This window comes from Sorex fumeus, unplaced genomic scaffold (genome assembly GCF_029834395.1).
Source record: "Sorex fumeus unplaced genomic scaffold, SorFum_2.1 ptg000053l, whole genome shotgun sequence".
Classification (NCBI taxonomy): Eukaryota; Metazoa; Chordata; class Mammalia; order Eulipotyphla; family Soricidae; genus Sorex; species Sorex fumeus.
The window spans coordinates 2,267,111-2,284,003 of record NW_026606110.1 but is presented as its reverse complement, the minus strand read 5'-3'; the positions used below and the strand labels follow the sequence as shown (position 1 = coordinate 2,284,003).

The window sequence follows — 16,893 nt, the reverse complement described above, 5'->3', positions numbered from 1 at the left end:
GGTAGTTGGGAAGGGCGGGGGCTGAATGTTGGCAGGGTTGGAACTTTTAGGGCCCCAGAAGTCAGGGGATATTGTTTCTCTTCTGCTTTAGGGTACTTCATGCTCCTCAAGACACGCCCCTGTTACCTCCCCCTTATCTCTCATGCATAGAAGCCAGTCAGAGCAAGACCAAGAGAGAAATCAAGGTCTCTTGATTTAACTTCTGTACCACCTGCCACCCTAGGGAGAACCCTTAGCTTCTCCTGCCAATCAAGGACCGTCCCTTAGAGGTCCCACAGAAGACAGAACCTTTAAGAAAGACTTATTTTTTTTTAAATGTGGGTGAGGGGTTTTGAGCTATGCCCATGTCCACACAGGTGCTAAGCTTGAAGGTGGGGGGTGGCTCCCAGCAGTGCTCAGGGGACCATGTTGTGCCAGAGATCTCACCTGACTGGCTGTATGAAAGGCAAGTGTTCGAGGAAGATTTAAAGAGCTGATTCTCAAAAAATTAGAATTTGAGCTCCCATTTGACCCAGCACCTAGTTAACAGTGGATATATAACCATTCCTGGGAATATATCCCAGTGAGGCAAAAAAGTATAGTCGAAGTGACATCTGCACTTATTTGTTCATTGCAGCACTCTTTACAATAGCCAGAATCTGGAAAAAACCTGAGTGCCCGAGAACAGATGACTGGTTAAAGAACCTTTGGTACATTTACACAATGGAGTACTATGTAGCTGTCAGAAAAGATGAAGCCATGAAATTTACATACAAGTGGTAATACATGGAAAGTATTATGTTAAGAGAAATGAGTCAGAAAGAGAGGGATAGACACAGAAAGATTGCATTCATCTGGGGAACATAAAGTAACATAATGGGAGACTAACACCCAGGAATGGCCGAGACGAATACCAGGAATTTTGCTCCATGACTTGGAGGCCAGCCACACGTGCTAGGGGAAAAGGAAGCTCAGATAGAGAAGGGAGCACCAAATAAAGGGTGTTGGGAGGATCCTCCCAGGATGGGAGAAGTATGCTGAAAGTAGTCTATAGACCAAACATGATTGCCACTCAGTGCCTCTCTTGCAAACCACAGAACCCGAAAGGAGAGAGAGAGGGAATAAAAGGGAATGCCCTGCCACAGAGGCAGGGTGGGATTGGGGGTTGGGGGGTGGGAGGGATGCTGGGACCCGTGGTGGTGGAGAATGGGCACTGGTGGAGGGATGGGTACTTGATCACTGTATAACTGAAACCCAAGCACAAAATTTATAAGTCTATAACTGTACCTCGTGGTGTTTCACTAATAAAAAAAAATTTTAAAAAATAAAGAGCCTTCATTGGATGGTACTGTGATACCAAACCAGCTCCCACACTAACTTAAAATGCCTTTTTTTGTTTTGAAACATCGAATCACCTAGTCTTCATTTTCCAAGCCTGAAAATGTCAAGGAGCTATTTTGGGTATCTTTCCTAGTGTCTTAATTACCTTGAATCAGTCACCTTAACAATATGTCTGAATTCATCTCTAGGAAGTAATTAATAACAGAAAAACAGAATTCAACGAGAAAAAAAATTTCAAAATGGGAACTGGCCAAGATAGCACAGCGGGCCAGGTGTGGTCTCCTGGCACCCCATCAGGTCTCTTGGGTCCCATCAGGAGTGATCCCTGAGTGCCGAGCCAGGAATAAGCCCAGAGCACTGATGCGTGTGACCTAAAATCTAAAATTTTTTTCAAAATGTACATATTTATGGTTAAAAATGAAACTTTCTATTATAGTCATACATATAAACCAAAGTAAATGGTATTTTAAGCAAGTAGATGATAATTATTCCCACTACAAAGAAATATAATTAAGCAACATCATACAGATGTTAACTACTGCTAAAATGGCAATTGTATTACAATATGTAAACTTCACAACGAATATATCTAATAAATGTCAACATACTGTATTACTTCCAGGCTTATAGTTATGTAAACAATATCTTAATATACATCTGTGAATAATCTAGTAAGAAGCAATTTCACCTTTGGAATTATAATGATAAAATTTACTGACAGAGACTTTCATATCCAAGATGCAGCCTGACAACTGCAGACTTAAAGACGGTGGTTCAGATTCAAAAAAAGGCTGAGTCACATCATGAAGATGACAAGTTAAAATCATTGCAATCCATAAAGAAGTGAATACATACCCCCCCAAAAAGAGAGAGAGTCAGTGAGAAAGACAGAGAGACAGAAAGAGAGGGAGAAAGAAACTGTTTTCTAAATAGAATCAAAACCAACTGAAAGTCAAATCACTGTCAGTGTATCACTGTCATTCCATTGATCATCAAATTACTCGAGCAGGCGCCAGTAATGTCTCTACTCTTCCCAGCCCTGAGATTTTAGCTCCCTCTTCTTATTCGTCTCTTCCCAGTGATTGGAGGCTCTTTCAGGGTCAGGGGAATGAGTCCTGTTGTCGTTACCGTATTTGCTATGTCGAGTATGCCACGGAGAGCTTGCCAGGCTCTGCCCGGGCAGGCAGGATACGCTCAGCAGCTTGCTGGGCTCTCCGAGAGGCATAAATGGGTAGGAAGAGTCTTATAATATGACGTGGGGTAGCTTTGCTTCGAGGCCGCGTGGTCCAGAAAGCGGACTGGAGCGTGGCGGGGCTTGGACAGTGGAGGCTGTATGCCTGGGCTGGGTCCCCTGAGGTGGGGAGGGCTCTCACAAGCCCCACAGCCCGGTGTGGAGTCCCGAAAGTCAAATAAATTTTTTAAAGGCAAATTAACAAAAAAACTACATAGATAAGCTAATCTGAAAAAGTTTCAACCTGGAGAGACTAACAAAGTGAGAAAAAAAATCCATGGCTGTATATTTCAACTGAGACACCAGATCCATACACTGAAATCAATGTGAAGTTACAGTTCTAACCTTGTGATAAAAGCATGTTACATATAGATGTGGTAAATTAATTCACAATAAAATGAAAGATGTGGGACCGTTCTAATCTGGCATTTATTTTTTCCTTGGCGGTCATTTAAATGTCACTTCATGACTCTGGTGACAGTGTTCAAAAATGTGTCTACAAAAGAGAAATGAAAAAAAAAAAAAGAAAAACTACCAGGGAGCTCAAATGTTTTTGCAAATGACCATGAGTTAATTAGAAAAATCTGCACCCCTTCCAGTTCTTCTCAGGTGTCAGCTCTCATTAAATTAAAAAAAAATTCCCATTTCAAAGTTAAGAAATCCTACGGCTAATAGAATTTTTAAACTGGGCTCAAGTGGGCACATTCCTAGGTTTCTGTATGATGTCACACCGAGCAGCTCACAGAGGAAGCTGGCTTTGCAAGCAGCGCGGATGGTTTTCCAATATCTGAGGATCTGCTCTCCTGCTAATTTCCCCTGCACAGACCGACCGTGCGGAGAACAGGTGTCCTGCTTTCAATTAGGGCGGCCGAGCACGCCAGTGTGAGGCCCGGATTAGTTCACCTTCGCACGGGGAATTTTCCTCGGCTGGGAATGGATTTATTATGGCTTCACACATGGAACAGAGCTCATGTCAGCTGGGGGCAGTGACACATCATATGATTCGAATTAACCTGCTGTGGACGGTTCCGCAGGGCTTAGGCCGAGTACTGGAATGACGACATTTTCAAAACAGCTTGAAAGAAATCAGGATTGCTGAGCTGCGATGGTTCCAATTTGTTCCAACTAATCTATCACCTGCTGGAGATATTTTGCTAGTGGGTTTCTGGTAGCTGCTGTTTCCCAGGTTTCGCCAACCACTGACCTTGCTAATGGGTACGATGGTTGCCTCTGCTCGGGGAAGCGGGGGGCCAAGACAGCTCAGAAGGAGCCGTGATGGGAAGCTGGGAGTTAGCATTTGCTCAAAAAGATGGTTGGTTGTGACCACAGAGATACTACAGCAGGTAGGGTGCTTGCTTTTCATGCGTACACCCGGGGTTCAATCCCCGGTCCCCCGCTATGGTCCCCTTAGCCCCATCTGCAGTCATCTCTGAGTGCAGAGCCAGGAGTCAGCCCTGAGTACCACTGGATGGTGCCACCAAACAAAAAATACTGTTACTGAACAGAGGAAGAAAAGAAATACCCAAGAACTTGAATTCCTTTCCTTAAAATAATGCTAGAGAGCAGTTTTTGTATCATCTTATTCATAAAGTGAGGTAACTAAACCTGATGAACTGAATTCAAAAGCTGGTAAGCTTGTACCTTTATGAAGGAAATCTATTTGGCTTGGTTATATAATCAGTATAATCAGTACTTCCTCAGGGTTATGCCTTGTATCAGTTGTAGAACTTTAAGAGTAATAAAAGGTAAAATGAGAAGATACAACTTTAGGAATGTGACCAGCAATATGGCTTGGGAATGATAGATGTGCATATAGAGAAAATTAATTGGAGCAAAAGATGAATAGCAATGAATTTGTAACTATTATTGGGCTGGAGCGATAGCACAGCGGTAGGGCATTGCCTTACAAGCGGCCAATATGGCCGTCCTGAGTTCGATTCCTCCGCCCCTCTCTGAGAGCCCGGCAAGCTACCGAGAGTATCTCGCCCACACAGCAGAGCCTGGCAAGCTACCCGTGACGTATTCGATATGCCAAACACAATAACAACAAGTCTCATGATGGAGATGTTACTGGGCCCGCTCGAGCAAATCGATGAACAACGGGAGGACCATGACCGTGATATAATAACATTATTATAATCTAACATGTTTTCAAAGGAAGTAAATTATACTGGAGAATAGTATAAGGCAGAAGCTTGCTTCTTGCTCCAATCTTGACACAGACCATATTTCTCAGTGTACTATTATTTAAAATCTGGGAAAAGTGAGATTGTCTTGAATTGCTGAAAATCTCTGGTACATTCCTATGGCCAAAATAGCTAAATGTGCCCTATTATTCCTAATGATCTTGAAATTAATATATAGTGATACTCTGAGTATATGGTGGGATACATACAGAAAATAAAAGTCCTATAGAATAATATCTGATCTACTTTATAAAAGAAGTTGCTCATAGTAAGGTCATTTTCCCCCTAAGACAGTAAATTCTGGAACAGCTGCAGGCTTTTAGGGAGCATGTTAGTGGACTCCCACAAAGCTGACACATTACCTTCCCGTGTGCTGATCCCTGGCAACCCGTATGGTCGGTCCCCCACCAAGCCTCACCAAGACTGATCCCTGATCACCACTGAGTATGACCCCCAAACAAGAAAATAATAAAACAAATCTTCCCGGAAGTATTTGAATAAACAAAAGTACTCTTTTTTTTTTTAGATTTACAATTTTTTGTGCTTGGGTTTCGATTATACAATGATCAAATACCCATCCCTCCACCAGTGCCCATTTTCCACCACCATGGATAATATCCCTCCCACCCCCATCCGCCCTCCCCCATCCCACCCTGCCTCTGTGGCAGGGCAATCCCTTGTGTTCTCTCTCTCCTTTTGGGTGTTGTGGTGTGCAAAAGAGGCACTGAGTGGCAATCATGTTTGGTCTATAGTCTACTTTCAACATGCATCTACCCTCCTGGGAGGATCCTCCCAAAACCCTTTATTTGGTGCTCCCTTCTCTATCTGAGCTGCCCTTTCCCCTAGAATGCCCGGCTGGCCTCTAAGCTATGGAGTAATCCTCCTGGTGCTGATCTCAGCTATTAACAAAAGTACTCTTGATGAAAATCTTTTCGACTTTGAAAACTGAAAGCAGTCACTGGACAATATAACTGATTTTCACAATGAAAACACTGCAAAAAAAATCCTCAAAAAAACCCCATCCTGGTCAGGAAAGAGAGTTCAAAGGACTTACTCTGTGCTTTGCCTGTGGGAGGTCTGGGTTTTCTCTCTGACACCAAACGGTCCTATGACACCCCATAGTTCCGAGGACCACTGGAGAAATCCCTGAGCAGAGTCAGGAACAGGTCCTACATACCCCCAGGTGTGCCCACCTGCCATCCCCAAGAGAACAAAACCGAACCCACATCCCTTGTAACATTTCCCTCTCCTGTGCCCCCAAATATCTAGAGTTTGATTCTCAGTAACTGTAACAGATGTCTTATGAGCCCATCAAAACCTGGGGCAAATAGTTAAATAGATTCTTCCCCAAGGAAGAAATACAGATGGACAAAAGGCCCATGAAAAAGTGCTCATGATCACTGATTACTGAGGGAATGCATGTCAAAATGACAAGATCTCTTCTCACATTGATGAGATTGCCCAATATCAAAGACAGGTAACAGCCATGTTAAGGGGGATGCAGTTAAAAAGAAACCCCCACTCATGGTTGGTGGGGTGGAGATCTGACTCATCTTCTCTTAGGTAATATGAAGTACAGAAAACTCTCGAAAGGTTAGCACTCCAATAGGATCCAGAAATTGCACAGCTTGGGGTCAACTGCCCAGATACAAAACCACTCATCCAGAAGGCTTAAGCACACCTACTGGCTGTGGCGCTGTTCCTAGAGCCAGTGTCTAAAAACAACCTGAGTCTCAACAACAGAGGAACAGTCAAGGAGACTGTGTATGAGGACACATACTCAGCTGGAAGATACTCAGTGTGAAACATGCACATTGCCACAATGGGGACGCACCCAGAGGAGCTCACCTTAAGAGAATTTATTAAGTCAGAAGAAGGAAAATGCTGCAGGATCTTCCTCAGAGGTGCTCAGTGAAGCAAGAAAACAAAGGGACAGCTGAGGTCCACAGAAAAGAAACCGGTAGGCCCCAACCGGAGACTGAGCTTTCCAAAGTGTGAGGCAGGGGAACGGAAGGGAAGTTAGCAGAGAAAAACAACAAAAAACCCTCCATGTTTACATCCTAAGACTAGGAACAGCTCTTCAAGTAGTTCAAATACCTGCACTATAGAAACAAGCTTAAGAAGAACTGGGCCAGCAGAGGCTTTATTTTTAGTCTTTTTTTTGGGGAGGGCAAGCTGCCCGTGACATATTCGATATGCCACACACAGTAACAACTGTCACAATGGAGACATTACTGGGCCCGCTCGAGCAAATCGATGAACAACGGGAGGACAGTGACAGTGACAATGATCAAGGAGCAGTGATTTGTGAAGCTGCTGATAGACGAGTCAGGCCTACAACACTTCAACGCCAATCCCACCAGCTCTGTCAACTTCCCTCTTCTGTATCCCCGGGCTCCACGCGCTCCTGACCCTCCCGGGCCTGTCACCTCACCAGGCACATTTCACACCCGCGTTGTGTTCTCATTGTTGTTGAGGTGTGCTTTGGCTGTAAGGTACCGTCACACTCCCACATGCTCTGTGTGCCCGTGGGTTGCCCGTGGGTGGCCCCGACTCCTGCTCCCCCATTACTTCCCTCTCTCCTCTTCTTGCTTCCCCCTCAATTTCTTTCCTTCTCTGACCTTTTCCTTCCTGGGGTCAAAGGTGATCATGGTACAAGGAAATGTGATCTACTGTTTTGTTTTTTTCTTTAAAGCACTGTGATTTACAAATGCCTACTCTTTGGGTGTTGTGGGTACATTCCAACCTCACACCGACTTGGGATACAAAGATACACAGCAGGGGAGTAACAAATGCCCCAAAGGTGAAAGAAGCTGGGAACTGGTCTGCAACAGCAGAGCGGAGGATTTTACATGTTTACTCTGGACAGGACTGGCAGCTCGCCCTGCCAGCAGCAGTGGTGGATCTTGAGTTCACTGGCCTGCCACAAGGTGACTTGTCCACACAGGGCTACTTTTCACCCCTCTCGAGACCTTATGACAGGAACATCCCTGTTGTAACTCCCTGTGGGGGAGTGCCAGGCAGTATTCAGGAAGCCTGAGACCTTCCCAGCTACTCACCAGGTTGAGGGGGTGGGGTAGACAATTCAAAGTAAAGGTCCAAGGACTGTGTTGCTACAGTCCTGGGGTGTTGTGGGTTTCCAGGCCCCCCTGGGCAGTGTGTGGGGGCCTCCCAGCATATCGGCAAGGCTGTGGGGCGGTGTGGCTGTGAGGTACAGCAAGGAGAGCACCCTAAGCCTGGTACTGCCTCTCGGGCCTGTTTTATTTTAGAATGAAGGAACTGGTATTTTTCCGATGATAAGTTCCGAAGAACTGCAAGTATAAACAAAGGAAAACCTGAAATGTGGGCATTTCTGCTCAATAGTTACACTCTTACTAAGCCGCGGGAAGAATAATTAAAAGAAAAAGAGCAACGTGAGAAGGTGGAAGGCGGACTAGAGCAGGAAGAACAAGGAGGAGGAGAACGTGGAGAAATCTTTAGTTACCTACATTCAGTGGAGTGTAGAAGCTCAGAGCCAAGACATTTTGAATGTGGGCAATTGATTTCATTTTTTAAAATAATGACTTCCTTAGTCATAAAATAGGAATGACTATATGTTTAGTTTGGGGTCTATATGTTTAATTTAATGAATATGTCACTGTCACTGTCCTCTCGTTGTTCATCGATTTTGCTCAAGCGGGCCCAGTAACATTGTGAGACTTGTTACTGTGTTTGGCATATACGTCACGGGTAGCTTGCCAGGCTTTGCCGTGTGGGCGAGATACTCTCGGTAGCTTGCCAGGCTCTCCGAGAGGGGCAGAGGAATCGAACTTGAGTCGACCCTGTTGGCCGTGTGCAAGGCAAACGTCCTACCCGCTGTGCTACACCAAATATATTTTTGTTTCTTTCAATGAAAAATTCTTTGACTATCACGGTTTAGGTCACATGTTTACAACAGTGTCAGCATTCATGGTTTTGACGTACAGTTGGCACATTACATTAACAAAGTGCCCAAGACTCTGTACCAGGCTCCTCCTGTTATTTCCAGTCCACTCAATGCATCTTAACATCTGTATCTAATATCTACTGTTCTATATGTCTCAAGCAGTTTTCTAAGCATTTGAAATAAATGTTTAACAACCTAGTCACATCAATGTATACCAGGTTATATATGTCTACGTTGGACTTTATCCATCTACCCATCTATCCACTCATCCATCTATCAACCACCCATCCATTTATCTACCATTCACCCACTCATCCAACCAGCCAGCCCCCATTCCTTCCTTTTCCCTTTCCTTTCTCCATCCCCTCCTCCTTCCCTCATCCACCGATTTTACACTTTCCAGATTAATAACACAGACACAACCCACAGTCAAAAAGTAGAAAGAAAATCTTAAATCTTTCATTTCTAGTCAAATATCCTTTAAATGACATCCATTTTCACAAACTAAAGGTAATTTTAAAAGCATACTGATATTTGCCTTTTGATCTCTACAATGGCAGCTGCAGAGCCTACCATCAGTAGGCTCTATTCCCCTTTCATTCACCTGAGTAAGGTGCGCGCATTTGCAGGGCGACCATCTTACCTGGTCCGTTAAGGAAGTCTTTGATTTGCAGCGTTATAAGGGAGGGTGGAATTCCACTTCTGCTGTCTATTTCTCCAGGCACTGTCTGTAGCCAAACTGTGCAGTAATCAAGGGCTTCTGGCAGAGTCTTCCCAGGATCTAAAGGGACAGAATAAAAACACTCATTACATGGCAAACATCTCAGTTTGGTGGAAGAGACTGAGCTGAGAAATAAGCAAGTTTCAAGAGTTGTGTGCAACCGTCACTGGTCTGAGCAAGGGAGGATGCTAAAACTACGTCCTCCAGGCCAAAGAGCAACAGAGTCAGTTCAGATATGACCCCTCCCTCCCTCATCTTTGAGAGAAGGTAAACTTTCTGGGCTCCTGAAGAGCCAGCAACAGTTGGATTCACTGGATTTTTTTTGAATGGGAAGCTGGAAACAAATTAAAAAAGAAAGGGTGACCTTTCAGCTTAAGAGAAGGCATGTACAAGTTCAAAGATGCAGAGGATTAGCACTACTTAGGGGTTATTTGATCTGCTTCTGTGTTTTACTGACATTACCACCACTTCTTACTGTGAGGCTTTTGAAGTTGACTCTAGTAGCCTTCCCATAACCTACTTGAGGGATAAAAATGAGACAATTTCTAATGGGCCCAATTTTGATTAAAATCTGACATTTTCCCCCTGTTCTGACCTTTCTATTAAATACTGTGATGTTTTAAGCTTTTTTTTCTGGTTAATATTGTATATTGTTTCAAAAGTAATTTTCAGGTCTTGGTGATGGCAAGTCAAATTTGCCCTTTCATGCTTGGCAATGCACAGTTTCTATTGCAAGAGCTCTTTAAGTAAAACAACTATTGTATCTTGGCATACATTTCCGTAGGCTTTTAAAAAACTTCTAAATATTCACAGTTTTTCTTTAGTTTCAGGATTGTTTGACTCTCTGTGTTTTAATGGCCTCTGAATGTCAATTTTATAGGGATGTTCTTGCCACAGAGTCCATCTATTCCATTTTCAGTCTATTTGAACCGTGTTATTAAAGTGTTATTTATTTTAGGATTTATTGATTGGATCGCTTTCAAGAATAGCATTTACATACAGTGCGTTATACTCAACATATGGTCAGAGAGTATCACTGTCACATGTGAATCGGGCATATAAATTCTGTGTTGGTATTTGTATTTCTTGACCTTATCATGTGATCCTTATGAAATCTGGCACATATGAACCTTTATGTGCTTTCAAAGAAAAGACTGAAAGCAATTGATGGCGACGTTAGATCTATGTGGTCAAGATCAAACACCAAGTACGTGCATTTTCTTTGTATATGACGGTGGACTTGAGAGTGGTGCGGATATGTGGCATAGATCCACTGCTGAGTAGCCACAGCTCCTGCTTTCACACAAAACAGATCTGGCGGAAGGACACAAGAGTCTGCAGGGATATCTGTGATCACAGAGTAGGAAGCAGCTCCCCTGTCAGCACCTCCGCGGCTGGTTGCAGTCTCATCTATGAAGCCAGCGTCAGGAAGCAGTTACCAAGGAAGGTGCTATGTTAAGCTCTTACTAGTTAAGTAACCTACACGGGGGCCCCCATTTTGAAGAGAACACAGTGCAGGGAGAAAGCAATGACTGAACAAAGAAAACAGGCCCAAGGGATAAAAAAATGCACAGAGATGAATCGACATAGAGCTATGAATAGGAAATATAAAAAATGGTAAAACTAAGATCAGTAAAACACAAAGGATAGGAAAGTTTCTAACGTCAATACTGATACTGGTAGAAAACGGACAGAGGCTAAGATAAGCAATTAATATTATTCATTAATTTTATTTTATTTTTTGCTTTTTGGGTCACACCTGGTGATGCACAGGGGTTACTCCTGGCTCATGCACTCAGGAATGACTCCTGGCAGTGCTCAGGGGACCATATGGGATGTAGGGAATCAAACCCAGGTCGGCTGTGTGCAAGGAAAACACCCTACCCGCTGTGCTATCACTCCAGGCCCCTGAATCATTATTTTTTTAAAATTTTTTTTTTTTTTTGCTTTTTGGGTCACACCCGGCAATGCACAGGGGTTACTCCTGGCTCATGCACTCAGAGATTACTCCTGGCGGTGCTCAGGGGACCATATGGGATGCTGGGAATTGAACCCGGGTCGGCCGTGTGCAAGGCAAATGCCCTACCCGCTGTGCTATCTCTCCAGCCCCTGAATTATTTTTTTAAATCTCTCCTTGCCTCTCCTTCCCTTTGGTGCAGCTGATGGTGGTGTTGTGGTGAGGTCTACGCACGTGGCCTCGTTGTGGTGCTCTCATTAAGAAACAGTTTTTTACAAAATTTAGCCACTATTATTGACCGTCTATTAGCATGAATGTTTTTTTGAAACACAATGCCGCCAAGCCACACCAGCCACCAGAGTCTCGGCGTCCCTCCACCTGCCTCCAGGGCCCTCTCCCCCACCGGCCTCCCCCCCACTCCACCCCCCCCCCCCACACACACTCAGCAAGCTCAGTTCTTCTCTAGACACACTGTCATCACTGTGTGATGACTGTTCCCATGCCATGTTTCTTTGGACCCCACAAATGAACGAACCAGCATCTGTTCTCCTTCTTTGACTCCCTTTGCTCAGCATGATCTCTTCCTCAGTTCCATTCCCACAGTAGAAAATTCCAGCATTTTATCTTTTCAGAGCTGAGTAGTATTCCTTTGCAGGTCCACAGTTCTTTGAATTTTTTTTTTTAAATTGAATCACCCCTCCCCTCTCCTTTTCCTTTTAGGCACTGTTGTTGGCAATACTGTTAGTGTACGGTTACCGTGCAAATATTTTTACTTCTTTCAGCACCCAGTTTTTATTCAGTTATCGTTTCCAACTATTATTGTCATATGGTCCCTTATGAGTTCTAAATGCACACCCAATTGCCCTCCCACCTGGTGACAAGCTTCACACCATGGACCAGTCACCATGGCCCCTTGTTTCCCCTGTCATTGGTTATTATTCACAACCTGCACTTTAAAAAAGAGACCCCACAAATGAGTGCTATCATTCTATTTCTGTCCTTCTCACTCTGACTCATCTCACTTATTGATGTGATGCTCATTCTCCATGGCCATCAACGTGTAACCAACTTATATGATTCCATTTTCCCTAAGCTGTGGAGTGCTCCATTGTGTATAAGTGCCATCGTTTCCTTACCCACTCATCTGTTCTTGGGCAGTCGGGTTGTTTCCAGATTCAGGCTACTGTGAATAGTGCTGCAGTGAACACGGGAGTGCAGATGGCTTTTCTGCAGTGTGTTTTTGGACCATCAGCCACAGCTTCTTTACCTGCTCACCTGTTCTTAGGCACCTGGATGTTTCCACATCTTGGCTATTGTGAACAGAGTCGCAATGAACAGAGGAGCAAACATATATTTTCTGAATGACGATAATTGTGTTCTTAAGATGTGGACTTGCTGGGCTATATGTGAGCTCAACTGTCAATGTTTTTTTTTCGGGGGGGGGGTAGTTTCTATACTGTTTTTTGTTTTTTAATGTTTATTTTATTTTTATTAGTGAAACACCATGAGGTACAGTTATAGACTTATATATTTTTGTGTTTGGGTTTCAGTTATACAATGATCAAGTACCCATCCCTCCACCAGTGCCCGTTCTCCACCATCAATGAACCCAGTAGCGCTTCCCCTCCCACGGCCCCACCCCGCCCCACCTCTATGGCAGGGCATTCCCTTTTGCTCTCTCTTTCTTTTAGGGTGCTGTGGTTTGCAATAGAGGTATTGAGTGACCATCGTGTTCGGTCTATAGTCTACTTTCAGCGTGTGTCTCCATCCCGAGCGAGTCCTCCAAACACCCTTTACTTGGTGTTCCCTTCTCTATCTGAGCTGCATTTTCCCCCAGCACATGCTGCTGGCTTCCAAGCTGTGGAGCAGACCTCCTGGTACTTATCTCAACTATTCTTGGGTGTTCATCTCCCATTCTGTTACTTTATATTCCCCAGAGGAGTGCAGTCTTTCTGTGTCTGTCCCTCTCTTTCTGACTCATTTCACTTAGCATGATACTTTCCATGTAGAACCACTTGTTTGCAAATTTCATGACTTCATCCTTTCTAACTGCTGCATAGTATTCCATTGTGTAGATGTACCAAAGTTTCTTTAACCAGTCATCTGTTCTCGGGCACTGGGTTTGTTTTTCCCCTCCAGATTTTGGCTATTGTGAATGATCATGATCACAATCATCCTGTTGTTGGTCGATTGCCTCGAGCAGGCCGCAGTAACATCTCCTTCGTCCTAGCCCTGAGATTTTAAAAAGTGCCATATTCAAGGCTCTTTCAGGGTTAGGAGAATGAGACCCATCATTGTTACTGGTATTTGGCATATTGGGTATGCCACGGGGAGTTTGCCAGACTCTGCCATGTGGGCAGTTTACACTTGGTAGCCTGCCTGGTTGTCCAAAGTAAGAATGAGATAATAAGATGTCATGCGGCCGCAAATGCGGCCATGCGCTTCCAGAAGCTGGGTTTTATAGTCTCTAGGTCTTGGCTGTTGATGGGATTACACGGCGCCAGGGGGCCAGTTGGTGGGTGTGACCCCTGCCTACTGGAAGATGGAGGATCTGGGTGGAGGATGCTCAGCCCCAATCCAAGCAGGCTTGGAGATCTCAGTCCTGGGACCGCATACCTTTGTTCCTCTGCTAGTACCTTCATGTGTGTGAGGAGAGTGGTCTCAGCATGGTGGTGGCTGGTTCTGGAGGTCTTCGGCTGCTGGAGCTCTGCTCGGGGCAGGGAGGGAAACTCAACCCACCCCCCTCCAAGGGGCCCCGGCGAGGACAGCCAGGCGTGGGGGCAGGAGACTCTTGTGTACAGTGCAGCAAAAAACATACAAGTGCAGATGTAATTTTGACTATACTTTTTTGCCTCTCTGGTATATATTCCTAGGACTGGTATTGTTGGGTCAAATGGGAGCTCAATTTCTAATTTTTTGAGAATCGTCCATACTGTTTTCCATACTGTTGAACCAGGGGACAGTTCCACCAATAGTTTCTCTTTTACCACACTCTATCAGTACTGGCTGTTGATGGTCTTCTTTAAATGTTCCATCCTCACCGATGTGAGGTTACATAACTCATTATTCTGATTTTCCATTTTTTGTGATGGTAAGCCATGCAGAGTACTGCTTTCACATACCTACTGGCATCCTGTCTTCTTTACGGAAGTATCTGTTCAGCTCTTCTCCTCAATTTGAGATGGGATTGGCTTTTTGTGTATTAGCCCTTTGATGTATGGTTAGTGAATATTTTTTCCCACCCAGACAGCATCTTTTATTCTAGTCCTCACTTCTTTCACCGTTGGGAAACGTGTTAAAGTTTGCTATTGTCCTGCTTGTTTATCTTCACTTCCACTTATTTGCCAGAATCATGGAAGATGCCCCTGAAGTCAGTATCACGGAGAGCTCTGCCTGTGTCTTCTTGGACATATTGGATGGATCTGGTTCAAATTTGAGGTCTCTGACCCACCTTGAATTAGCTTTCATGCATGCTGTTAGTTAGGAGCAAGTTTCATTTTCATTTCCACGGGGCACTACGGCAGGTTCCTCAGCACCGACTGCTGGAGAGACTCTCACTGTTCCACTTCAGCCTTCGGCATCTGTGCCAAAGAGTAACTGTCTCTGTCCCTGACAGCTATATCTGGGTTTGCAATTCTATTCCACTCAGCTGAGAATCTACCTTTATTCCAGTACCTCACTATTTTGATTACTGTACCTTTACTACATAGTTTACAGTCAGGGAAAAAAAATCACTTTCTTTCTTTCTTTCTTTCTTTCTTTCTTTCTTTTTTTTGCTACTTGGGTGAGGTTTATAAATGCCTTTCAAATTTAATGTTATTTATTTCAAGCCCCTAAAAATGCCATTCATTGCACTGAATTTGTATGGTGTTTTGGGCAGGTGCACAATTTTTTTTTTAAGCTGTGCTGCTTACTAGGCATTTACACCACCAGCCTTGGGTTGCACCTTTGCGTGGGACATACCCACACCTGGCTGTGGTGTGGCCAGACAGCAATGATGACCCTGAGACTCTTGGGCAGCAAGGTTCCAGGTCAGGGTCTGTGCTCATTGGGTTTGGATTTCGGGGATCTGAACTCATGGATACAGGCTTGCCAGGCACTCTGAGCTCTGGGAGTCTACTCTAGACCCAAACACGTAATTTTTTTTTTTTTTTGCTTTTTGGGTCACATCTGGCGGTGTTCAGGGGTTACTCCTGGCTTTGCACTCAGGAATCACTCCTGGCGGTGCTCAGGGGATCATATGGGATGCTGGGAATAGAACCCAGGTCGGCTGCATGCAAAGCAAACGCCCTACCTGCTGTGCTATTGCTCCAGCCCCGAAACACGTAATTATTAAATGAAGAAAATTGATATAGAAACAGTAAAGAGTAAAGGCATGTAAACAGAATATAAATATTAAAATGCAGTAATCTTATCATTAAAGACATTTAAAACTAAGTAGAGTTTTTCTTTACTTTATAAACACCCCACCAGGAAGAGGATAAATGGATTCTCCCATATGGTGGGTCACTGTCATCACTGTCACTGTCCTCCTGTTGTTCTCCATTTTGCTTGAGCGGCCCAGTAACGTTTCCATTGTGACACTTGTTACTGTGTTTGGTGTATCGAATATGACACGGGTAGCTTGCCAGGCTTGCCATGTGGGCGAAATACTCTCAGTAGCTTGCTGGGCTCTCCGAGAGGGGCGAAGGAATTGAACCTGGGTCGGCCAGGTACAAGGCAAAAACGCACTACCCGCCGTGCTATCACTCCAGCCCATATGGTGGAAAGAGGCATACAAATAGTATTTTTCTCTGGGTAGGCTAAAAAGGATTATCTACCCAAATTCTAAATACTTATGCCTCTGTCATTAGAAAGGCCCTTTGTAGGATTCTATCTTATCTTGAAGAACTATTCAATAATCAATAGGCAAATATCTAAAGAAGTCAGCTGTATCATTTGAAATACTTAAAATATGGAAAAATAAAATGAAACACTCGTTGATAAACAATAAACTAAAATCTGATTAAACTATGGAAGCCGAGTAGAATAAAAAGGGAGCAGATCACTCATGCTGACAGACAAGAGCACCCTGCTGTCTCAGCAGCTAAACAGAACACAGAAGCAGCACCTAAGCTTAACAGCCTAACTTGGCATTCAAGACGAATCTCAAGAGATGCCAAAGAATTGTCCAAGTCCCATAGTTCCTGGGGTATAAGGCCATAAACACGCAACACCTCCAAATTCCACGATCCAGACAGCCCAGAAGGAGCACAGCAAGTCCGATGGAAAAGGGGGCCAGAAACCCACTAAGCTCAGTAAGTGAAAACAGTAACACAGAAGGCTCAACTGGCAACAACCAGCTCAGGAAACCCCCAGACAATGACTGCAATGACACCATTGTGAGGCAGAACAATTTCTTTTACTGAACTATGTTTTGATCATTTCATTTGCCATTTTGTTGTCACGAGCAATATAAAATAAGTTATTTTATGTGCCTCAGGGGGCAGGGAGGAAGCTGCGGACAATGGTGGAGGGAAGGGCACACTGGTGATGAAGGTACTGGAACATGGA

The 16,893-nt window shown here is 44.2% G+C and overlaps 1 protein-coding gene across 4 annotated transcripts in view; it reads right to left on the bottom strand.

The window, feature by feature from the left end:
• VPS13B (vacuolar protein sorting 13 homolog B) overlaps positions 1-16,893 on the bottom strand; it is a 667,453-nt gene that overhangs the window by 158,671 nt on the left and 491,889 nt on the right. For all 4 annotated transcript variants that reach the window (XM_056124953.1, XM_056124949.1, XM_056124951.1 and 1 more), the window contains exon 34: positions 9,306-9,443. In XM_056124953.1, coding sequence (XP_055980928.1) covers positions 9,306-9,443 — 138 coding nt within the window. The remainder of the gene's footprint in view (positions 1-9,305; positions 9,444-16,893) is intronic.